Consider the following 26,662-nt stretch of genomic DNA (forward strand, 5'->3'; position numbering starts at 1 on the left):
ATCTTCCTCGATGCATGGTGCCAGGAGTACTGGAACATTGATACCCGAGAAGCGCCGGTGCTGAAAGGAGCACTCCCCCTCCTTGGAAGAGGTACTGGTGCACAAGTCATTGAGTGGCCCGGTCCCCACCACTGGTTCAACACCATATTCTCAGGCTGCCTATACCCCGGCTACCATGCCTTTGCCAATGACCACCTTTGATGAGTGGTTCCTCAGCATGCTCTGAGAGCAGCTGGCGCAGTTGCTGCAGGGTGCTACCGCTTTTGCATCGGCTCCATTAATGCCGGTGCACAGATCTTTGGCACTGGCTCATCGCCGGGTGTCAACGTCGATGTCTGGGCAGGCCGTTCTGCCTTCAACATTGGGGGAGGAAGCTTCCCCAGAGTCTGAGAGTAGGGCTGCATCTCAAAGTTCTCAGAGCATGGACATCGTTCCACTGGGCTGAGGCCGGTACAGATTCATTCATCTGCACTTGAGTATGGTGAAGAGTCTGATTGGGACCGTACATGGGAGTCAGATGAGGATCCACATTACTTCTTGGAGGAGGAGTCATATAGAATCCCATCTGATCCCTTTCCTCCTCAAGAGAGATGAAAATCTCCACTAGAGGCAATCTCTTTCACCAACTATGTGAGGGAGATGGCTTCGGCCGTCCCATTTAAGTTGGAGACAGAGGAGGAGCCCAGAGCAGAGATGTTGTCTGTTCTGGGCTATAAGTCTCCTCCCAAGGAAGGGGTCACAGTACCATCACACCCTACCCAGATCCGAACCCTTACAAAATAAATGTGGGCATCAATCAGGCAGACTTTCCCCAGACTTTCTCATGTAGCACCTAGCATTGTGTACCAGGACACAAGCCTCCTCCCGCTTCAGGTATCTGAGTGGCATTTCAACCCTTCTTTCTTTCCTCTGAGCCACCTGGGCAAGGACATTTTTGCTCCCAGGAAGTGAGAGTGGTGCCTGATGAGGGCCTTGAAGGTCTTCAAGTCCAGAAATACCAGCAGCTTAGTGCTAGATCTGCATGAATCACAAATATAGTATCATCCCATTGTATTGCCCCTTGCTTTTGGGCAGCCCAAAATACAGCAACCTTCTCTTGATATCACATAAAGCAGGCCAGAATATTTCTGTGATGGTTTGTGTCCCTGGGACCAAGTGCACATATTGAACAAACAGGTGCAGAGTCGCCACCACTCCCATTGGTTTCCACCTCATGCAGGACAGACTTACAGATTTCACGGATAATCTCCTCACAAGTTTTATTCATTTTAGTTTTGGGCACCTCCCATCTCCCGAAATCTTAACTTGCATCTTCAAGTTCAAGTTTCAGATTTACTCACATTTGATATAACATCCTTGAGAATCGTTCTTCTTTACCTGTTCTCCAAATCCTCTAATTTCAGCCAGATGTGATCACCACCTTTTCCAGTTTATCACATTTTTTCATCAGTGCAGTCATCAAGTTTACCCTCCATTTCCTTTGTGGCTTGTTTAATTAATCTCATTCTTCATTTCATCTAAGCCCAGCTGCAGCTTTCCCGTCATTGTACCAATCTCAGCTTTTAACTCAGGGAACCAGTGCTAGAGCTTCGTTTGTGTAGCTCCCTGACCATCACCACTATCCAAGACAGCATCCCCATTGCAAGTGGAGGCCAGCTCTTCTGGTTGCTTTTTTTTTTGTTACATTTGTACCCCGCGCTTTCCCACTCATGGCAGGCTCAATGCGGCTTACATATTATATACAGGTACTTATTTGTACCTGGGGCAATGGAGGGTTAAGTGACTTGCCCAGAGTCACAAGGAGCTGCCTGTGCCTGAAGTGGGAATCGAACTCAGTTCCCCAGGACCAGAGTCCACCACCCTAACCACTAGGCCACTCCTCCACTACTTCCTGCCAGCCTCCACGATCTTGGAGTTGGGTTTCATTCTAGATTCCCCACTTGTGAAGTCAAAATTTTTAAGCTCTGGGGCTCGCTTTTTTTGACATCCTCATCATCTCTGAGAAATGCTATAGTTCTGCTCACTGCTTGACAGGTTTTCATCACTTGGGTTGCTCGTTTCATTCAGTATTTGTGGATGTGATCTCTTACATCTCCATAGCTGACTGTGATATTACTTCTATCCTCAGATGTGTTTAGAGCTAGACATGGAGCTTACAGCGTGTGCATTTTTATCTGCATTTAAAAGGGGCACTCATTTGGCCATGCTCAAATCACGGAAGGAAATAGCATGTGAAAGTAATGGGGTTAATATTCAGCCAGCATGGTGAGCATTTTTCTCACCGCATGGCATTATTCCCAGATATTCAATGGCGGGCCTTGTCCTGGCTTTGGCTTTGAATATCCAGTTTATGTGGCGCTTTAAGCAGCCATGGGTTGCCTCATAAAGATAGGACTGTGTTTTATACGGTCCCATTTATATGGTTACCCTGGGCGTGCCGACTCTGTCCCCAGAATGCTCCCAAAATAGCCAGCTTTCACTAAGGAGCTAACCACTAATTTTTAGTGGTAATAACTGGTTAAGTGCCGCTGAAAATTAGTGGATAGCCCCGAACAAGTGAATTAACTGGTTAGTGGCCTTTCTAGCTGGTTAAATCACTTTGAATATTGACCAAAACATTTTCAAAAGTGTGTTATTTTTCTCCTTTGAACTGCTCGCACAAAAAAGCAGATGCAGACTACATACAGTGGGGGAAATAAGTATTTGATCCCTTGCTGATTTTGTAAGTTTGCCCACTGACAAAGACATGAGCAGCCCATAATTGAAGGGTAGGTTATTGGTAACAGTGAGAGATAGCACATCACAAATTAAATCCGGAAAATCACATTGTGGAAAGTATATGAATTTATTTGCATTCTGCAGAGGGAAATAAGTATTTGATCCCCCACCAACCAGTAAGAGATCTGGCCCCTACAGACCAGGTAGATGCTCCAAATCAACTCGTTACCTGTATGACAGACAGCTGTCGGCAATGGTCACCTGTATGAAAGACACCTGTCCACAGACTCAGTGAATCAGTCAGACTCTAACCTCTACAAAATGGCCAAGAGCAAGGAGCTGTCTAAGGATGTCAGGGACAAGATCATACACCTGCACAAGGCTGGAATGGGCTACAAAACCATCAGTAAGACGCTGGGCGAGAAGGAGACAACTGTTGGTGCCATAGTAAGAAAATGGAAGAAGTACAAAATGACTGTCAATCGACAAAGATCTGGGGCTCCACGCAAAATCTCACCTCGTGGGGTATCCTTGATCATGAGGAAGGTTAGAAATCAGCCTACAACTACAAGGGGGGAACTTGTCAATGATCTCAAGGCAGCTGGGACCACTGTCACCACGAAAACCATTGGTAACACATTACGACATAACGGATTGCAATCCTGCAGTGCCCGCAAGGTCCCCCTGCTCCGGAAGGCACATGTGACGGCCCGTCTGAAGTTTGCCAGTGAACACCTGGATGATGCCGAGAGTGATTGGGAGAAGGTGCTGTGGTCAGATGAGACAAAAATTGAGCTCTTTGGCATGAACTCAACTCGCCGTGTTTGGAGGAAGAGAAATGCTGCCTATGACCCAAAGAACACCGTCCCCACTGTCAAGCATGGAGGTGGAAATGTTATGTTTTGGGGGTGTTTCTCTGCTAAGGGCACAGGACTACTTCACCGCATCAATGGGAGAATGGATGGGGCCATGTACCGTACAATTCTGAGTGACAACCTCCTTCCCTCCGCCAGGGCCTTAAAAATGGGTCGTGGCTGGGTCTTCCAGCACGACAATGACCCAAAACATACAGCCAAGGCAACAAAGGAGTGGCTCAGGAAGAAGCACATTAGGGTCATGGAGTGGCCTAGCCAGTCACCAGACCTTAATCCCATTGAAAACTTATGGAGGGAGCTGAAGCTGCGAGTTGCCAAGCGACAGCCCAGAACTCTTAATGATTTAGAGATGATCTGCAAAGAGGAGTGGACCAAAATTCCTCCTGACATGTGTGCAAACCTCATCATCAACTACAGAAGACGTCTGACCGCTGTGCTTGCCAACAAGGGTTTTGCCACCAAGTATTAGGTCTTGTTTGCCAGAGGGATTAAATACTTATTTCCCTCTGCAGAATGCAAATAAATTCATATACTTTCCACAATGTGATTTTCCGGATTTAATTTGTGATGTGCTATCTCTCACTGTTACCAATAACCTACCCTTCAATTATGGGCTGCTCATGTCTTTGTCAGTGGGCAAACATACAAAATCAGCAAGGGATCAAATACTTATTTCCCCCACTGTAGGTGGTTTTAATGCACTTACTAATAGGGTAATTTATAAATAGGGCAAGCTAGCAAATTTAGTACACTTTGAGGGGCATAATTGAACGAAAACGCCTATCTCCATGGGCGTTTATCTCCAAGAACGGGTCCGTGAAGGGGCGGACCGAACCGTATTTTGGGAAAAAATAGACGCCCATGTTTTATTCAACAATGTGTGAGCTGGGCGTTTTTGTTTTTCAGCGATAATGGAAAATGAAAGCGCCCAGCTCAAAAACGAATAAATCCAAGGCATTTGTTCGTGGGAGGGGCCAAGATTCGTAGTGCACTGGTCCCCCTCACATGCCAGGACACCAACCGGGCACCCTAGGGGGCACTTTTACAAAAACAAAAAAAAAGGTAAAAGAGCTCCCAGGTGCATAGCACCCTTCCCTTGTGTGTTGAGCCCCCCAAATCCCCCTCAAAACCCACTGCCCACAAGTCTACACCATTACTATAGCCCTAAGGGGTGAAGGGGGGCACCTACATGTGGGTACAGTGGGTTTGGGGGGGTTGGACGACTAATAAGCATTAAGCAGCACAATTGTAACAGGTAGGGGATGGGCCTGGGTCCACCTGCCTGAAGTCCACTGCACCCCCTAACAACTCCTCCAGTGACCTGCATACTGCTGTCAGGGAGCTGGGTATGACATTTGAGGGTGAAAATAAAAAGTTGAGAAACTTCATTTTTTGTGCTGGGAGGGGGTTAGTGACCACTGGGGGAGTCAGGGGAGGTCATCCCCGATTCCCTCCAGTGATCATCTGGTCATTTAGGGCACTTTTTGGGGCCTTATTCGTGAAAAAACAGGGTCCAGGAAAAGTGTCCTAAATTCTACCTAAAAACGCATACTTTTTTCCCATTATCGGTGAAATGCGCCCATCTCTGTTCGGCAGATAACCATGCCCCAGTTCCGCCTTCGCCACACCTCTGACACGCCCCCATCAACTTTGTCCGCATCCGCGACGGATTGCAGTTGAAAACGTCCAAAAATCGGCTTTCGATTATACCGCTTTATTCGTTTTTGTGAGATAAACGTCCATCTCCCGATTTAGGTCGGAACTTGGGCGTTTTTCTCATTCGATTATAAGCAGGTTTACCTACAATACCTAAGGTGCATTTTATGCCATGGATCCTGCAGTACATAACTTGTGATGATGCATGGTATCTGTTTACATTACATTACATCAGACACTTATATCCCACACGAGCCTGATGAATTCAGTGTGGTTAACAAAAGAAAAGCTAGGCATTCCCAGGATGATCACAGTATATCAACAAAATATATTCAATTCATCGATCCATGACACATTTTTTAAATAAGAAAGTTTTTAACAACCTTCTAAATAATTTATAATTTTTTGTTTGTCTCAAGTAGAGAGGTGTGGTAGCCATGTTAGTCCACTCTTAAAGGTTATCAATAGAAATCAAAATTAAACATGGAAAAGAAAATAAGATGATACCTTTTTTATTGGACATAACTTAATACATTTCTTGATTAGCTTTCGAAGGTTGCCTCATTAGATTGTTTGTCCCAGAAACATTGGTAAAGAATTCCACCATCTTGCAGACTGATAAGAGAACAAAAACATGAAAATTTTATGTACTATCCTTTTAGGATTCGGATAGTGGAAAACTAAAAAACATCTTGACAGAGTATCAAAATTTCTAATTGATATTTCAATAAGATTAGATATATAACTAGATGCTTGGCCATGAAAAATAAGGAACACCAAAGAACACAGTTTAAAAATAACATGGGCTTCAACATAGAGCTAGTGCAACCTGAAGAATAATAGTGTAATGTTTTCAAATTTGGAAACCCTAAATATTAAGTGCACTGCTATATTTTGTAATGTGTACAACTTTTTCTGAACAGATTCTTTGCATCTCACATAAATGATGGTGAAATAGTTGATTTAGGGTAATATCATAGTTTGTATAATCAGTCTAAGTAATTCAGAATCCAAACAAGCTCAATATGCCTAAGCTTTCTTAATATCCTGAAAACGTTCATTGTAATCACCTGTGCCTGAGATTCAAAAGTAAGGGAATTGTCAAGAATTATCCCTAGAATTTTAAGTTGTGGTTCTAGTTTATATGTGATTCCATCAACTATCGAACCGACCGTTCATTTGTCTATTAGATTGTAAGCTCTTTGAGCAGGGACTGTCTCTCTTTGTTAAATTGTACAGCGCTGCCTAACCCTAGTAGCGCTCTAGAAATGTTAAGTAGTAGTAGTAGTATTATGTCTTTGATAGAGAGAAAATTAAAAGAACTACTCAATACCAAAAATTAGGAGGTCCTTTTACTAAGCTTTCAAAAAGTACAAAGACTAGGAGATACTCAATGAAGTTACATGTGACCTGGAATGGCCACTGTTAGAAACAGGATACTGGGCTAGATGGACCATTGGTCTGACCCAGTATGGCTATTCTTATGTTCTAAAAAGTGGCCAGTACTGTCCCCAGTGCAGGGCTTTCCTGCTCGCTGAGGCCACTTTTAGCATAGTGGTAAAATGACTACCTCTCCACTAGATCCATTGCCATCTACTTGGATAGACATCTCCTCTCATGTACTTCTTCCTCTGATTCTTTCAATGATCCATAATAGTCTTTCCACTGGTCTCATCCCTGTTTCGTGGAAGAATACGATTGTTTACCCTTGCCTCAAAAAATCATCCTTTGATGTCACCAGCCCAGTTAATTATAGGCCTGTCTCCAATATTCCATTTGTTTCCAAATCAGCTGAAAAGAGTGTTTTACAACAGCTTGTCCAACATGTTGAGTGAACTAACGCATTGCATCCGTTCCAATCTGAGTTGCGTGTAGGACACTCAACTGAAACCATTATTTCTTCACTTCTAAATGATATCCATATTGCCTTTGAAGATGGAGCTATGTTTCTTGTCTCATTAGACCTGACTTCAGCCTTTGACTTGGTTTCCTATTCATTACTTCTATCACGGATATGTTCTTTAGGAGTCTCAGGCATGGTTCTAACCTGGTTTTCTTCTTATCTTGAAGGCCGTCAATCTACTGTTTGTACCATAGGAGCCAACTTTTCAAAATGATTGGGGGTGCTGAATTTTTTTTTTTTACAGGTGGTGCATTCTCCACTCCCCCATCCCCCCTCCCTCCCTCCCCTCCCCATCCCTCTCCCTTTCCCCCTCCCTTTCCCTCCTCCCTCCGAGTTCCAGGCCTCTCCTCCCTCCTAGTTCCAGGCCCCCCTCCCTCCCAGTTCCAGTCCCTCCCAGTTCCAGGCCCCCCTCCCTCCCCTCTCTCTCTCCTTTCCCTCCCTCCCTCTGAGTTCAGGCCCCCTCCCTTCGAGTTACAGGGTCCCCCTCCTTCCCTCCGAGTTCCAGGGTCTCCCCTCTGAGTTCCAGGGTCATCCCCCCTCCCTCCAAGTTCCAAGGTCATCCCCCCTCCCTCTGAGTTCCAGGGTCCCTCTCCCTCTGAGTTCAAGGGTCCCTCTGAGTTCCAAGGCCCCCTCTCCTGAGCATCTCCATCCATCTCTCCCTCCCTACCTCCCCCTCCCTACCTCCCTTCAAGTTCTAGGCCCCCTCCCTCTGAATTTTAAAAGTAATCTTACCTCGTCGGGGTTATGGCGGCAGCAGCGGTGAAAAGTGTGCAGGCTTGGTTCTTTGTTCAGTCTTCCCTTCTCGCTCTCTCAACTCTGGTCCCACCCTCGAGGGCGGGACCAGAGCTGAGCAAGAGAGAAGGGAAGACTGAAAGCGCCGAGTCTGCATGCTTTTCACCGCTGCTGCCACCGTAACCCCGACAAGGTAAGATGATGACTTTTAAAATTCGGAGGGAGGGGGCCTGGAACTCAAAGGAAGGGAGGGAGGGATGAAGGGAACTTCCGGTGGGTGAAATATTGGGGGTGCTCGAGCACTCACAGCGCCCATGGAGTCGGCGCCTATGGTTTGTACTCCAGTTTCTGAATCAGAACAATATTCTCTTGTTTGTGGCATGCTCCAGGGCTCAGTACTGTCCGCTTTGTTATTTAACATTTTTATGGCCCCCTTACCTACTCTGCTTCAGAGTATGAATATTTGTTTCTACATATACGCAAGAACCCTTACGCTGCTGATTTTTCCTCCCTACAAACTGGTCTTTGGCTTACCACTCACTGTCTATGCTTGAATCCCTCTAAATCAGTGGTTCTCAACCTTTCTTTTGTTGTGACACATCTAAAAGACAATGCTCATGTATGAGACACATCAAACACTAAAATTCACAGCTGAACAAAAACATTAAGGAGTCAATATTCATCCAGCGACACTCAGCATTTTGCTGACCACTGCTTAGCGTTATGCCATTAATTCAATGCTGGGCCATGTCTGGGCTTTGGCATTGGGTTTCTGGAGCCAGAAACACCATAGCTGATTAAGTACAATATTCATTTCTTAACTGGTTATGGGGCACCACAGAAAGGTAGGACTGACTTTATGTGGTCCTATTTATGCGGTGACCTTGGCCGGTTAAGTGCTGAATATCCGCTCTAAAACGGCCAAGTGCTGACATCGCCACCAGAACACCCCCAAAATAGCTGGTTTTACTTTAAGTGCTAACCAGACATTTCCAGCAGCATTAACGGGTTAGCCCTGAACAAGCAATTTAACTGGGCAGGAGCTGTTTCTGGACAGTTAAATTGCTTTGAATATCGACTCCTAAATATTTCAATGTTGACAGTAAGTTTAGTGTAAATTTGCCTACTATTTAATCCCATATTTAAAAAAAAAAAATCTGCATGCAACACATCAATCCTAGATTTTTCACTTTTCATACAATCAAATATATAGTCATATTCTGGCATCATTTCAACAACAGCAATACAAAATCCCTCCACTGCCAGATATTGTGAAACAACAAAAAAGACTGCAACTATGCTACTCAGAAGCTATGTAGCAAACGGACAGCAGAGATGCAATGTTTCCAGTTGGGGTGGTGGCAGCAGTTGTTGCTGGGGATAGTCAGGAAGCAGAAATAAAGACCAGTTAGAATGATTTCAAGAATCTGATTCTCAGGATCTCTGGGCTCTCCAGTTGCAAAAGAAAGCACAGGCCTGCTGTCTATACCAAATTGTTTGTGACACACCTCCTACCTGTTTTCAGTTTCCAAGTTTATTATAATTTACTGTCCCACCATACCGACAAGCCATCTAGTTGAATATAAACAGAAGACAGATAGTGAGGGAAGGGGGTGGAACCATTGCTCTAAATCAACGGCTCTTTGGGTGACAGGTCACACTGCTCATCCCTCCTCTGTTCAGTCAATCTGTGGAGTCCCTCTTTGTTTAGTAGACTCCTTAAAATACCTGGGGGTTCGTATTAAATTTACTACATTGTAGCTTCATCACATGCCCCCTAGTCCTAGTATTTTGGAAAGCGTAAACAGACGTTTCACATCTACCCGTTCAACTCCCCTCATTATTTATAGACCTCTATCATATCTTCCCTCAGCCGCCTTTTCTCCAAGCTGAAGAGCCCTAGCCACTTTAGCCTTTCCTCTTAGGGAAGTCGTCCCATCCCCTTTATCATTTTCGTTGCCCTTCTCTGCACCCTTTCTAATTCCACCATATTGTTTTTGAGATGCGGCACCAGATCATGCGCTCCACTAAGGACTAGGTCTAGAATTTTTCCTTCTCTCGTCGGCTCCTGTACCAGCTGCTCCATAAAGCTGTCCTTGATTTCATCAAGGAATTTTACCTCCCTAGCATGCCCCGATGTTACATTTACCCAGTCAATATCGGAGTAATTGAAATCACCCATTATTATTGTGTTGCCCAGTTTGTTTGCGTCCCTAATTTCCTTTAACATTTCTGCATTCGTCTGTTCATCCTGGCCAGGCGGATGGTAGTACACTCTCCTTTTCCCCTTTACACATAGAATTTCAACCCACAGTGATTCCAAGAAGTGTTTTGTTTCCTGCAGAATTTTCAATCTATTTGATTCAAGACTCTCGTTAATATACAATTCTACCCCTCTACCAATTCGATCCACCCTGTCACTACGATATAATTTGTACCCCGGTATGACAGTGTCCCACTGGTTATCCTCCTTCCACCAGGTCTCAGAGATGCCTATTATATCTAATTTTTCATTTAGTGCAATATATTCTAACTCTCCCATCTTTTTTGAGCGACTGTCGGCCTTCCCCCCGTTTCTAGTTTAAAAGCTGCTCTATCTCCTTTTTAAATGCCGATGCCAACAGCCTGGTTCCACCCTGGTTAAGGTGGAGCCCATCCTTTCGGAATAGGCTCCCCCTTCCCCAGAATATTGCCCAGTTCCTAACAAATCTAAAACCCTCCTTCCTACACCATCGTCTCATCCACACATTGAGACTCCGGAGCTCTGCCTGTCTCTTGGGCCCTGCGCATGGAATGGGTAGCATTTCAGAAAATGCTACCCTAGAGAATCTGGATTTGAGCTTTCTACCTAAGAGCCTAAATTTGGCTTCCAGAACCTCTCTCCCACATTTTCCTATGTCATTGGTACCCACATGTACCAAGACAGCCGGCTCCTCCCCAGTACTATCTAGAATCCTATCTAAGTGATGTGTGAGGTCCGCCACCTTCGCACCAGGCAGGCAAGTCACCAGGTGATCCTCACGTCCACCAGCCACCCAGCTATCTATATGCCTAATGATCGAATCATCAACTACAACAGCTGTCCTAACCTTTCCCTCCTGGGCAGTACTTGGAAACATATCCTCGGTGCGAGAGGATAGTACATCCCCTGGTGAGCAGGTCCTGGCTACAGGAGTACTTCCTACTTCACCAGGGTGATGCTCTCCTTCTAGGAGACCTCCCTCCTCCAAGGTAGCACAGGGGCTACCAGACTGGAGGTGGGACTTCTCTACAACATCCCTGTAGGTCTCCTCTATGTACCTTTCTGTCTCCCTTAGCTCCACCAAGTCTGCTACTCTAGCCTCAAGAGAACAGACACGTTATCTGAGAGCTAGGAGCTCTTTGCATCGGGCACACACATATGACATCTCACCAACTGGGAGATAATCATACATGAGACACTCAATGCAAAATTCTGGATAGCATCCCTCTCGCTGCCTAATATAAAAGTGTCTTTTAGTTTATATAGTATATTGTATGATTTATTTAGCGTTTCCTTCTTAGTTGGTAATGAAATGCATTTAAAACTCTGTAAGAGCACTCCTTGCTTGTTACCCTAATTACAATAACTGACTATAAATGAAGAGTTGTCCTAGGGGTGGGTGGGAAGACTAAACTAGATCCTGCAGTGCCTGCTAGATTCTATCTGTTAATGCTGTGGTACAGAGTTTGTAAAACTAAGTGGAAAAGACTATGGAGATTAGTTGATAAAATTTGCTTTTTATATTTTTATTTTGCCCAACACTAACCTGCAATTCCTCCTTTAAACCACAATCTTTAAGTTCCCAAAGCACAGAGCAAAATAGCATTCACTTACCAGAGAAATGTCCTCTTCTCTTGGAAGTTCTTAGAAAGAAAGTTCAGTGGGACCTTTCCTCTTTATATAGTTTTGAATCTAAGGGGCCTTTTTTAAACAGGCTATTTGAAGCTGACTCAGCAACCTATGCCCTATCCTATCTCTCTTCCTTGATTGTTCCTTATAGACCTGCCCATGAATTGTGATCTGCCTCTATTAATCAGCTTTCTGTTCCACCTTTATCATGTTCCCAGTAAGAGTCTATTTGACACTCTTCATTTTTCTTTGCAGAACTGTTTCTTTGGAACTCTATTCCTCTGGATCTCAGGGCTGAAGCCTCCTACCAACGCTTTAAGACATCCCTTAAGACTTACCTATTTTCTGACACCTTTACAGGCAGATACCAGGGTTCATGGGTTAGTCGCTCAGCCCATGAGGTGTCCTTTTTTTCTTCTCTGTTTCTATTTTCACATCTTTGCTGTTCTATGATTTATTTTAGTTCTTTTCCGTTCTTGTGTTTCTCTCTTTTTAGTTTGTAAACTACATTTGGTTCATGTTATTAAATGTGATTATACCAAATGCCAATATACCAATAACCTAAACTATAATTGCTTCTAAATCCTGATTGAGAGTTGTGTAAAATATTGTATTGCTCCAGATACTCACTGAGCTGTTTTGCTACTATAACTTCCCTCATCTGTACTAAAAAGGGTACAGATGCTACTGGCCTTATGATTTGTTATGTCATTCACTTTTAAATTCAGATTCTTTGGAATAGAAGTAAGCATATTATTCCCCATATCTTGTGGAAAATTTCCAGTAGAAAAGGTATCTGTGAGACAGAGCATAAGGTGATGTATAAATTCCTGCAATGCATTTTTTATCAAATGGGTAGGGCAGTTGTCCAGCTGACAGTGAGAAGAAGAATATTTTTTAATAGCTGAGCTAACTAGAGAGTATGTAGGAGGTTCAAATTATACCCATAACCTAACACCTACTTCCTATTTACAACATATTTATCAAGATCTAATATATATATATATGAAGTTAGGAGCATTCTGATTTTATCAATTTTTTTTCCTTAAAAAATATGCCAGCTCATCAGCTGTTGGAGCAGAAGCTTATACAATTTTTGATATCCAAAGTATATTGTCTTACATAACAAGAATAGTAAGATAGTTTCACTTGTTTAATCTTGGTCTTGTATTCATTTACTGCCTTTCTCCATTTCCTTTTATTATCTTTTATTTGATTTTTACTCAATGCCCTTTCAAGCTTTCTAAAATTTCTCTTAAGTTTTAAAAGATCCTCATTAAACACTGGTATTTAACTTTTCACTAGGTGTTTTCTTTGTACCGATGGGGGCTATTTCATTTAAAACATTTATGCTGATATTCCAATTAGTCACTAAGCTTTGAATATTTTCTGTTTGTAAATGATGCCCTATGTATGAATTTTCAAAAGGAGAAATCCACATGTTGTTTTTTTTTTTGAACATTTGGATACAGTGCACATTTGAAAATTGCCTATATGGGAGTAATTTTATAAAGGATTTGAGAGTGTAGAATAGCATTTTCCATGTCCAAGTAGGCTTGCATAATATCTCTTTGGGATGTGCATGTATACAAATAAGTGCACAGAAACATAGCATTTACTTTCATATAGCATGGGAACAATTCTACAGGTGGGTGCCTCCATTTAGGCACCCGGAGGATGCCTAATCTATAATGGCATCTGGAAATCCAGACTCCATTAGAGAATACTAGCATAACCAGGTGAATGATAGGCCTAAACTAAACAGATCGCATAAGCAGCATTGACCACATTACATATACTGTATATTTATTATTTTATTTTAAAAATTTATATTCTGCCTATTCCTAGGCAGCTTACATAACAAAAAACATACATAAGGAGAGACCATGTGATATGTTGAGAGGTGCAGACATGCGACTGAGCCTCTCTAGTGTCCCGTGCCCTATTGCAGATAAATGTCCTCTGAAACTTCCCTTTTTAGGTCGGAAACATCTGGGCGTGGTGTAGAAATAGTTCATGGACAAATTTTTAGTTCCAAAAATGGGTCCTATGCCTGGGAAAGCACCAAAAACAGTGGGAGAGGATGCGAATCAGCAATGCCAAGATGGCGTCAGCAGAGATTTCCGCAGATGCCTTGTTTATCGCAGCTGGAACAGTTAATGGAAGCAGTGGGAAGAGCTATGGAGCCCCATTTTGGGAAACTGTCGGAGCAGCTCACTAACCTGGAAACTTTACTTGAGGATACAACCCATCACACAACAGAAGAGTAACTGATAGCTATGGAGGAAGCGGGGAATGAGGCTGACATGCAGCTGCTGGTGCTAGAGAAATGAGTTAAAGAACAGGCCGCCTACCTCGACGATTTGGAAAATAGATCCAAGAGGGACAATCTCTGGATAGTGAGCTTAACTGAGATGCTTCCTGACCGCATGCTGGGCACCCTTCTTGAGAAATGGCTGCATATGGAATTTGCCGTATCTGACAGCGTTGGCCCGTTATGTTTGGAGCGGGCCCACTGAGTGGGGCAACTACAAGATGGTGGGAATCACCCACAGGCGGTACTAGTGAAAGTGCATAATCACATACATAAAACTGAAATCCTAAGGGAATTCTGACAAAAAACGCGATTCTTTACAATATGATGGAGCCCCAGTGCACATCTTTCAGAATTACTCTGCTGCCTTACAAGAACGGAGGCGCCACTTTGGCCGTATTTGCTCAGAGCACTATCAGGCTCATTTTCGAAAGGGAAGGATGCCCATCTTTCGACACAAATCGGAAGATGGGCGTCCTTCTCATAGGGTTGTCCAAATCAGTATAATCGAAAGCCAATTTTGGATGTCCCCAACTACTTTCCGTCGCAGGGACGGCCAAAGTTCAAGGGGGCGTATCGGAGGTGTAGTGAAGGCGGGACTTGGGCATGCCTAACACATGGTCATCCTTGACCCATAATGGAAAAAAAAGGGCGTCCCTGATGAGCACTTGGACGACTTTACCTGGTCCTGTTTTTCTTATGACCAAGGCACAAAAAGGTGGCCAAAATGACCAGATGACCACCAGAGAGAATCAGGGGTGACCTCCCCTTACTCCCCCAGTGGTCACTAACCCCCTCCCACCCTCCAAAAACAATGTTTAAAAATATTTTTTGCCAGCCTCTATGCCAGCCTCAGATGTCATACTCAGGGCATCACAGCAGTATGCAGTTCCCTGGAGCAGTTTTAATGGGTGCAGTGCACTTCAGGCAGGCGGACCCAGGCCCATCCCCCTCTCTGCCTGTTACGTTTGTGGAAGAAACAGCAAGCCCTCCAAAACCCACCACAAACCCACTATACCCACATCTAGGTGCCCCCTTCACCTGTAAGGGCTATGGTAGTGTTGTACAGTTGTGGGTAGTGGGTTTTAGGGGTGGGTTGGGGGGCTCAGCTCATAAGGTAAGAGAGCTATGTTCCTGGGAGCATTTTATGAAGTCCACAGCAGTGCCCCCTAGGTTGCCCGGTTGGTGTCCTGGCATGTCAGGGGGACCAGTTCACTAGAAATGCTGGCTCCTTCCATGACCAAAGGGCTTGCATTTGGTCGTTTCTGAGATGGGCATCCTTGGTTTCCATTATCGCCGAAAATCAGAAACGACCAAGTCTAGTGATGACCATCTCTAAGAATGACCTAAATTTCAAGATTTGGGCGTCCCTGACTGTATTATTGAAACGAAATATGGACATCCATCTTGTTTCGATTATACGGGTTTACCCGCCTCTCCAGCGGGATGTTTTGCGAGGACGTCTTCAACAAAATTTGGGTGTCCCTTTCAATAATGCCCCTCCACGTGTCCTTCTAATCCCATATGAAATAGGTCCAATCCACAAACCAGTTCAACATATTCTTCTAACTGTTGCAATACCACTTTTTCAATAATTTTCCCCACCATTGGCAGCACAGAAATTGGTCTGTAATTACACAGATTTAGTTGGTTTCAAACTACGTACAACAGAGACAATCAACGCATCCTCTACCGTATAAAAAGAAGACCAATTAATAGTAACTGTTGGACCAAGAGGACCCACTTCTTCTTCCCACGACCCTCCTAGTTTTTGCTCCACCAATTTTACCTTCTCTATTGGATACTGAGGAAATTCATCAGGTTGTGTGCCTACATCCTGAACACATTTGTCCTGATCACAAGTCAAAAATTTAACAATTGCAAATAACTGCTTTGGATTGTGCTTAGCAATACTGATCTTAGTTTTGTAATAGTTATTGTGTTCAGTCTCACAGACAGCCAGATATTCAAAGAGCTTCAGGTTATATGTGTTATAATCATCTATATACTGTGAACGTCTCCATCTACATTCCGCTTCCACAATTCACATCTCAAAGCCGCTAAAGTAGCAGTATACCGAGGGTGGACTGCATAGCTGCCATCAACTGTCACTTCACGTATAGGTGCCAACCTATCTAAGACTCTTCCAAAGTATCATACTATATTGCAGCTGCATCATCCACAGGCATATCATCAGGGAATCAAGACAAGATACCCATTGGGCCTGCAAAGCATTAACATCAAAACTTGGGTGTGTTTTGACAGTATACTCTCTCACCTTCCTCATGAATATTTCCATTTTCAGCAACATCGAGAGGTAAATCACCAAATGATCTGACCAAATGACATCATCTACCACTGTCGGATAAAAAAGTGATCTAAACAAACATGGGTTCAAAAACACTAGATCAAGAACATGCCCAGCCCTATGAGTAGCAACCTTAACAACTTGCTCAAAATAACAAGCTCGTAATAATTCCAGTAACATGTGTTCTTGTTAAAGAAATGTCCTTGAAATTGGATCAAAAGCAATATTAAAATCTCCCACCACATAAAAACATTCAAGATCTAATGGCAAACTTGCCAAAACGTCAATTACACCAGAACAATCAGCATCCATCATTCCAGGTGGGCAATAAAACACACAAAGTGTCATAACTTCATTTTTTAGCACCAAACATTCCACTTCTCCTTCAGTCTCTCCGGTGTCTATCCCTAAAAATTACTAACACCCCACTACTTCTCTTATTCACCCAACAAACCCATTCCCAATTATAGCCATTAGGGCAGCACTGATGCACTGCACCCCTATCAGCCTTCATCAAAAAGGATTTTGTAATCACTAAAATATCTAAGTTCTCAGTAGCAATCATATGAATCAAAACAGACTTATTCCTGATAGAACAAGCATTTATAAGATCCATCTTCAACACACAATCTCCACATTCTTTATTAGACAACATCTGTACTTGCCTCAGAGCACCAATCACACCAGGAGACGACCTCCTACATCTTGATAAATATGCAAAAGGCCCATATCTCCCACGCCCCACAACTACCTTGATACCAGACATTTTAAAAACACTACTCAAATCTTAAAGAGTAATATCTAATCTCAAATCAAACACCTATAAATCCCCCAAAGCCACTCAACGTTCACCCAAAGGAGTGCCTTAAGGAGCTCCGTAGTCATGCTTCATTGTCAGTGTGATGAAGGTGCTCCCGTTTCTCCGGCTTGTTGTGTTTCTGGTGCTCCTGTGCCATTCTTCACTCTGCTCCAATGAGTCACCGGGAGGAGGGGGGAAAGAGCTAGCACTGTCCCGAGGCAACAAGGAAAAACTCATCAGAGAATTTTCTGTTAAGATGGACAGATGGAAACAGGTTAGCAAATGATGCTAAGACAGTAGCACAGACAGGCACCACTGACTGTACGTGTGGTGGTGCTGGATTTATGTATTAATTTAATCTCTGGCTGTGGCATTTAATGCAATGACTACCATCACCGATTTGGCCCCTGTATATTTGCTTGTACATGAGAGCAGTACTGCACAGTAAGGTATACATGAATATCATATGTTTTATTTTCTTTTTTCTGATTTAGGCACATTTACTGAGTCTCTTTGACAATGTAAACAAAGTAGGGTTCCATGAAAAAAATTATGACCAGATTCTGCACTTTGAATCTCAAGAAGGCGAGAGGGTGAACCTTAATGAGCCCATTAATGCACAGGTATTGTCAGAATACTTCATGCTCACTTTCATTCCTTTTCAAGAACTCTGCTTTGCACTTTAAAACCTGGTTTAGTTAAACTATTTCTAGCTTCCTATTTCTATTTAAAACATTTTTTTCACTTTTTTAGGGGAATGTGGAAATCTGGTTAGGACACCTGCTGAACGGGGTTAAGAAAACACTTCACACTATAATTAAGCAAGCATCTATTGCCATTAGTGATTCAGGCTTCAAACTCTATGAATTTCAAGCCATGTTTCCTGCACAGATAGGCCTACTGGGAATTCAAATGATCTGGACCAGGGATGCGCAGGATGCTTTAAACAATGCCAAAACTGACAAGAAGGTATGATTTTATTACTAAATAGAGGTTAATTGAAATCAGTGAACTGAGATAAGACATATTTAACAACAGAATAAAAACCAATACAGTATTCAGAGATGCCAAGTTACTCGGTTCCAGGATGAAGATTTTTGGTTAGGCCTGGTTTAGAACTTACATCCCAAAGCACTGTAGTATCTGTAGTGCCTGATCCTGCCCATTAAAATCAATGCAACAGGATGGGGTGATCAGAAATACAGGGCTGTCCCAAAATCTTCAACTTGGAATTGGGTAACTTGGCATCTCTGAATATTTTTTGAATAAAAAAAGAACATGTGGACCCCTTTCTCACTAAAATGCAGCAAATTTTTCAGTTACTGCATGGCAATTGCCAAAATTAACACGCAATAACTGCAAAACATCCACATTAATTGTTAGAGGTATTTCCTGCATTAACAAAAAGTTGTTACCTTGCATTAATTGCATTGTAGATAATTCAGGATTTAGTTGGATACATCTCTTCAAATGATATTAACTGCTTTGCATTATCTGTTACATCAAAAGTTACACGTAGTAAGGATGACTGTTTTAACTGTAACGTGCAGTCCCTACCCATTTCATGCCCATTCTGTTGCCTATAATTTTAAATTCTGTGTTAGCTGTTTAATATGGAAGCTAACAAGCTTATAAGGAAAGTTACTAAGCAGTGTTAATGGGATTTTTGTTATTTTCCAAATAATGCATGTTAATTCACAAAAACATATGCCCTTAATACATGATTTGAAATGTTAACTAATAATGAGATGCAAAGAATACAAATGTATGCAAATAGTCATTATTATGCAAAATGAATAGCAATAGCACAGCTTGCTTGAAACCTCACAAGCTGTGTTATTCATGCAAAGATAATGTCATCTGGAAGCATTGTGCTGCAAAAGTGTGTTCCCAGGAAGCAACTTAGACTGGTGCATTACAAAAGAATCCTTAATTCCTTTTTCAAAGAACCACTCAGTTTCCTAATTCCCTGTTCCAAGACTTTCACCATCTCTGATCCCCTTTTCAAAGAACCCCCCTGCACCACCACATTGTTCCAAGATCTACTGGGAGTCTCTGTGGTAGGTACTAGCAAGCAGGAACTATCTTCAGATGTTCCTGCCTTGGTGGCTTCCGGCTTGAAAATATCAGCCTCAGCACCACTGTTCCCTCCAAGCTGAGCAGGAGTCCTCCAACTGCATTGCTGCCAGTGGAGGGCGGTGCCTCAATATTGTGTTTTCAATCACTAGGGCCAGGCAGATTCCCTGGAGTCCTGCAGAGCTTGCCTGCTCCTCATTATTGAAAATGTGATACTGAAACAGCCCCCCCCCCCCTGGCAGGACTATAGGTGGAGGACTCCAGCTTAGCTTAGAAGGAACAGTGTTCAGCCCCCCTAATGGCAGACTTGTGGTATGTTTTATAATAACCTGCCTAGAATAGTAACATAATGCGGGACTGAAAATGTTAAAATACGTACTACCACTGGGAAGTCAAGCTGCCAAATAAGGCAGGACTAACACTTAGTGAGATCTTTAAGGTCCACCATAAGTACTTGGTTCAGGAGAGGTTCAAGATGACTATTGTAGCTATCATAGTGCACCTACTAAATATGGAAGACCGGTTATGCTCTCAAAGGTATACCTCATGATTCATCCACTTTATGGAAACTACCTAAGGTCCATTTTCAAAGAATCTCATTATTAATGTCAAGTATTACATGTTCAACAGTCAGCCAGTGCCACAGTATTCCTTAAGGGGGTCATTTTATAAAGGCATTTTTATATGTATATAACAGTATAAGGATCCCTTTTACTAAGGGACAGTAAAACCTAATGCGGGCCTAATGTGCACTAAAAGGGCACAACCGTGGTATGCGCAAGGCATCCCGGTAGTTTCCACGCTCAGCGCGCTAATCCCACACTAGAAAATATTTTTTATTTTCCAATGTGGGAGATGTGCCCATGGGTAGAGAATAGGTGTGCCTGTGCTAATTGGGTAGCGCAGGCACATTACCGAATGCTACCCAATTAGCACAGGAGTAGCACAGGAGGCCTTACCGCTTCCTAAATAGGTGGCGGTAAGGGCTCCCGTGGTAATGGCCATGCACTAATGTTGAAATTAGTGGGTGGCCATTACTGAAAAATATGCCAAGGCGGCCATTTTACTGCCACACTAAAAGTGGTTGCAGCATGCGGAAAACCCACATGCTGACACCAGCACCAGCCACTTTTTAGCTCGGCTTGGTAAAAGGAACCCTAAGTGTGTAAAATGCCACTTATAAAATTACCTCAGATGTAAAAGTAAGATGACAAGCATGTGTATACATTTATGCAACTTGGCAGTAGGCATGTTTGTGGGCAGAATTTGGGTGGCACATGGGTGGAATCAGAATTTATGTGCATGCTCTGTAAAGTATTTGTGCTCATACATACTTTATGCTTGAACATTTACACCTGTTCCTGAGCCGATGTACGTATTCCCACCTTGATTTGTGAAGCTTTTATGGAGCAATTTTATAAAGACATATAGGTGCAATGTATTTCAAATGACATGGGAAAAATAGATACCTGCTTTCACTTTCCACCTAGGACACATGTTATAAAATTATTCTCACACAGGTCAATATTCAGCCTGCAGCAGTCAGTATGTTTTTTAAACGCTGACCCCTGAAGGCAGAATTAGCCCTGGATATTCATGGACCAGCACTGAATATCCGGAGTTAATTTATTTATTAAAAAAAAAAATTATACACCACCTAATCCCTAGGTGTTTTAGAAAAAAGCATACATAATAAAACATACCATATATACTTAAAATCAGAAATAAAGAAATAATACTGTTCCTCACTTATAACATAGCATAATAGATTGCTCCTATCTAAACGCATCAACAAACAGCTGCATTTTCAACAGTTTTTTAAAATGTGCCATATTCCAGCATAGATGAATTTGTCCAGGCACAGCATTCCACAATCGTACACAGGTAACAGAAAAAGCAGCAGCTCTGGTGTCAGCGTACCAAGTTTGCACTACTGAATTTAACGAGAGTAACATAGCATGCTTTGACTGCAAGGATTGCTTAGGACAATAACCTCCCTGTTTACTAAGCCGCACTAGTGGCTGCTGTGTGAATGAGCTGTGTTAGCATTAGCGCACGGCAGCCACTAGCATGGCTTAGTAAACTGAGGGGGGGGGGGGGGGTAAGCACATACAATTTGTGTAAAATAAAATGGCTCCACCAAATGTAACACTTGATGTATCAGAGGTAACATCTTATACTGAATTCTATGAAACACTGGCAGCACACATCAGCGCCTGTTCTTCTGTGCATAAATATGAGCCTCACAAAAATTTTATGTGCAACAAATTTTTGTGAAACTGATATTTACACACAGAAGATCGGGTGCCGATGTGTGCTGAGAATTTTGTTTTTGTTCTGACATGTATACAAGAAGATGTGCTTACCACAAAATCTTGGTGCACATTCATTTGGCAGGCTTCCCCAATTTTCATGCAAGTTTTGCACACATAACATTTGCATACCTTAGCTTACTACATGCCACAGTATTACACTCGTGGTAGAAGCAGACATCCCATGTATGGCTCTACCGTAGGCTTTATACATCAGCCTCTCAGACAAGCAGTCCTTCAGTCTCTTTAGATGATACCCAGCTTCCTGCTATGTAAACCATGAGATTCCCAAGCACTTTAAGCTAATAACAGATATAGGACAGCCTTCATTTTGGGGAGTCCTAACTCATGTGGCTGATTCACACTGCTGGTTGATGGAGAAAGTAAAGTTGCTTACATGGTATGGAGATACTCCATAGAGAGCAGGATAAATCTGACTCACATACCCAATTACCACCCGGAGTTGACTCCTAAGCTCTGAAACAGACTGAGGGAACTTGTGAGGTTTTTCTGAGCTTGTGAGGTTTTTCTGAGCTCTGAAGTAGCCTGTGTTAGTGCTATCAGATCACATAACTAATTCTTGCCTTATTTATCCTTTTATCTTTGGAGGAGCCTAGTCACAGGACAGCTGTCCCACCATTAAGCTATAGCATTTGTACCTCAGCTGCCCAAGTCCTTCCAAGGACCTTGTAATGATCAATCTCTGCAATGCCTTTGTGATCTGACAGCTCACAGCTGCAGTAAAAATATCAACAGAAGCTAGGAAGATTAGAGAAAATAGGAAATAGAGCCTTATCTTCCCCAAATTTGGATTTTAGCTTTGCATCACTTACCCTGAAGACTACAGAACTCCGCATAGGGCATGCCAACCATATGTGTGTGCCTTTACATATGCAGCTCCTGGCAGAATCCCAGGCTTTCACATTCACCACCCACACTTAGAAAGAGACTTGGAGGAGATGAATATCTTATTACATCCTTCTTTTTCAGCACAGTACAGAGATACCACATGTCATCACATATGTTAAAACTTTCCAAAAACGTAGCCAGGCCCAAAGACACATGGATTCACACAATTAAACACAAAGCTTAACATTTAAATTTTCAAAGTTTCTTTTGATAAGCTTTTATGGATATCGTAACCAGTGGCATCAAATTTCAAGGGGCAACCCCCCCCATAGTGATTGTTGCAGTTGTCTGGGTCTTGCATGTCTGAATAAGTGGAAGCAATGTTTCTCCCACCGTGCTGTAGCTTTCTTCAGAGTATATATACGTTGGTTCCACTTACTCACACGTGGCAAGACCCGGACAACTGCAACAATCATGGCATCAGCTGCGGAAGCCTAAGAGAACATATAACCCCAACAGTGTTAACTTAGAGGGTCTTTTACTAAGCCGTGGTAGCGTTTTTAGCTTGTGGTAGAAATCAGCTGGTGGTAATTGCCGAGACGCCCATTATATTCCTACGGGTGTCTCAGCATTTACCGCCACCTGATTTCTATCTGCGGCTTAGTAAAAGGACCCCTTAGATGTTTGAATCAGGAAGATACTTTCACCATATGCCCCATTTTTATGTCCTCATATTCTCTAACAAATAATTGGAAATATTTCTAATAAAAATATTTAAAGCACTCTTGAATGCACTTATATGAGCAGAATCCTCCACTGAGTCAGACAAACTCATAAAATGAACGCCCATCATCTGTGTTTTGGTACTGTCAGTGCCGGCATTAGGGGACACAACTTGCGCTCAGTAAGTCAATTATCTGTAAAGAAAAGATTTAAAATTTTAAAAATAGTTGGAAATATTTATCCCACGTAAAGTCCTTGGGAAACCATTTACTCTACGCGCTCCTGCTAGGCAAAATGGCTTCTAACTTATGACGAGTCAAGAAATGGAGTAATGTGGTCAACAGGACACTTCCAAACACACTAGGAAGATGGTAGTAGTTGTGTTCAGTTTATTTCATAAAATTTAGCGACTCGACAGGCACCGTTTTTCAGCCACAGTGCCTCCCTCAGGAGTCTATGAAATTCAAATAAACAAATATTCAAAATCAATCATCACATTAAAAGTTACACATGAGTAGAAAAAACATAATAAATAAGAGAATTAAGAAACAAATAATAATCAAAAAGTCAAATGAGAATACAAACATAAAACTTGCAAACCATAACATCACTTAAAGATAAAATTATACATATTATAATAAACATAATAGAGACTGGGAGACTGGGCGTCTAAATGGCAGATGATGTTTATTGTGAGCAAGTGCAAAGTGATGCATGTGGGAAAGAGGAACCCGAACTACAGCTATGTAATGCAAGGTTCCACGTTAGGAGTCACCAACCAAGAAAGGGATCTCGGTGTTGTTGATACGTTGAAATGTTCTGCTCAGTGTGCTCGGCGGCTAAGAAAGCAAATAGAATGTTAGATATTATTAGGAAAGGAATGGAAAACAAAAGTGAGGATGTTATAATGCCTTTGTATCGGTCCATGGTGCAACCGCACCCTGAATATTGTGTTCAATTCTGGTCACCGCATCTCAAAAAAGATATAGTGGAATTAGAAAAGGTGCAGAAAAGGGCGACGAAAATGATAAAGGGGATGGGACGACTTCCCTATGAGGAAAGGCTGAAGTGTCTAGGGCTCTTCAGCTTGGAGAAGAGACGGCTGAGGGGAGATATGATAGAGATCTATAAAATCATGATCAGAGTGGAACGGGTAGACGTGAATTGTTTGTTTACTGTTTCCAAAAATACTAGGACTAGGGGGCATGTGATGAAGCTACAAAGTAGTAAATTTAATACTAATATGAGAAAATGTTTCTTCACTCAACTTTTAATTAAACTCTGGAATTTGTTGTCAGTGAATGTGGTAAAGGCGGTTAGCTTAGCCGGTTTTAAAAAGGGACTGGATGGCTTCCATAGAGCATTATTAAATTTTCTTGGGAAAATCCACTGCTTATTTCTGGGATAAGCATCATAAAAAGTATTGAGCTTTTCTGGGATCTTGCCAGGTATATTTGTGACCTGGATTGGCCACTGTTGGAAACAGGATACTGGACTTGATGACCTTTGGTCTGTCCCAGTGTGGCAATATTTATGTACTTATGTAAATATATTTGTATAATACAGTGAGTTTAGCAAGATGACCAAGAATATAAATAATATAACTGAAAGTGCTAAGGGTACTTGTCAGACTTGTGAGTTCTTGCACCAAGTAGAGCGCTGCTGAGCCCGGTACTAGGACCAGGTTCTGCTTGGCGGCCAGACAACCCCGGGTTTCACCTGCACTGACCGCCGTTCTCCAGAGGTTGAGCCCCTATGTGCAGGCGGCCTGCAGGGCTTACAAGATGGAGCAGGAAGCGGGGTGGTGAACGTAATGGCCAGACAGGCAGCAAGCAAGAGAGTGATCCAGATACAGGCAAAGTCAATAGGCAGGCAGCAGGCAAGGGAGTAATCCAGGAACAGGCAATGTTAACAGGCAGGCAGCAGGCAGGGGAGTAATCCAGGTATAGGTAATGTCAATAGGCAAACAACAGGCAAGAGAGTAATCCAGGCACAGGTAAAGTCAATAGGCAGGCAGCAGGTCAAGAGAGTAATCCAGGAAAACTTGGGCGCCCCGTTCGATTATGCCCCTCCACGTGTCTTTATAAAATACCAGCTCAAAACCTGCTGAAATCATGGCTACAGTGTGTCTGCATACATTTATACCAGCTCTGGAGCAAGTGTAAATGTATGCTGCTGAAGAACCACATGTATATATATTTTATAATCTACATGTTGTCACCTTTCGAGGGGCCGCCCCCCCCTCTCTCGACTCCTGTGGTGCTCCTCTGGGGCCTCCGACCTGGGCCTCCACTTTCTCCGACTCGCTGTCAAGCCCACACCTCACTTACTCCAGTGGGGCTAGATAGGTGCCTCAAAGGGGGCTCCCACTAGGCTACCCTGGGCCGCCTCCCCCCCTTTTCCTTGTGCTGGCTCTTGCAGTCCCTTCCAGCATGCCCTTTCCCAAAGCAGAAGAAAGTCACAGCCCAACTCTGGCAAAGTCCATGATTTATTTCTCACTAAACAAAAAAACATAGTCTGTGGCCAGTTTACATCCTATCGGGCCTCTTCCTGGACGGGCAGTACACACCACACTTTCTTGCCCCTTTCCCCCCACCTTTTTTTTTTTTTTTTTAGCTCTGGTTCAGTCATTCCTTGCCCTTTTTCCTCCTGTCCAAAAAAAAAAAAGGAAAAAAAAGAACCTGTGTTCCCCTTCCCTGGTCCACAGGAAGGAAGCAATAGGGCTCAAACAAAAGCTTTTCCCTCTACTGTGCCACAGAGACCCCTTACACCCCTCCTTCCCTCCTTAGTATGCTAACCACACATACCAATTTTCTCCAGGCCTCTCTTAAAGGCTCTAGAAAGGCAGCCCACAAACCTTTTAGTTTACATCCCCTTTGTGCTAGGGCAGAATGGTCCATCCACTCTCCTTCTCCTCCTCCCTCTTCAGTCCCTTCCTCCTCCCTTTTGTCTACTTCCCAGTCCATCAGCTCCTCACCACCTGTGTTTTCCACCTTCGTCTTTCCCCTGATTAGTTTCCATGCAGCAATCTTTCCCCTCCCCCTCGGCCCCTTGGACTTGTCAGGGCCGCCGAGAGACTGGGCCGGGCCCGGGGCAAGGCCGCCCCCAGGGCCCCGTCCCTGCGGTCCTCGCCACCCCCCCCTCCCCCCCCCCCCCCCGAGGTCGCCGCCACTCCCCCCTCCGTCCACCACCGGTCTGGGCCCCCTGCATTGAAATTGCAGTTTCACCTCCGTGAAAGCAGTGCTGCTGGCAGCAGAATGCCTCCCTTTGGCCCTCCTTCCCTCCTTGTGTCCTGCCCTCGTGGAAGTTACATTAGACGAGGGCGGAACACAGGGAGGGAAGGAGGCCCGAAGGGAGATGTTCTGTTGCCTGCAGCTCTGCTTTCATGGAGGTCAGACTGCGATTTCAATGCAGGGTGCAGACGGTCGACGACGGAGGGCAGGTGAGACTATGGCACCGGGCGCCCCTTGGAGGCCCGGGGAATATTGTCCCCCCTGCCCCCCCTCTCAGCAGCTATGGGACTTGT

At 43.4% G+C, this 26,662-nt stretch overlaps 1 protein-coding gene across 1 annotated transcript in view; it reads left to right on the forward strand.

The window, feature by feature from the left end:
• Window positions 1–26,662, forward strand: part of LOC115471141 (dynein heavy chain 5, axonemal-like) — a 766,968-nt gene that overhangs the window by 184,606 nt on the left and 555,700 nt on the right. The window contains 2 exon segments of the mRNA XM_030204834.1: window positions 17,671–17,799; window positions 17,930–18,145. Of these exon segments, the coding sequence (XP_030060694.1) occupies window positions 17,671–17,799; window positions 17,930–18,145 (345 nt within the window).

The sequence above is a fragment of the Microcaecilia unicolor genome, chromosome 1 (assembly GCF_901765095.1).
Source record: "Microcaecilia unicolor chromosome 1, aMicUni1.1, whole genome shotgun sequence".
Classification (NCBI taxonomy): Eukaryota; Metazoa; Chordata; class Amphibia; order Gymnophiona; family Siphonopidae; genus Microcaecilia; species Microcaecilia unicolor.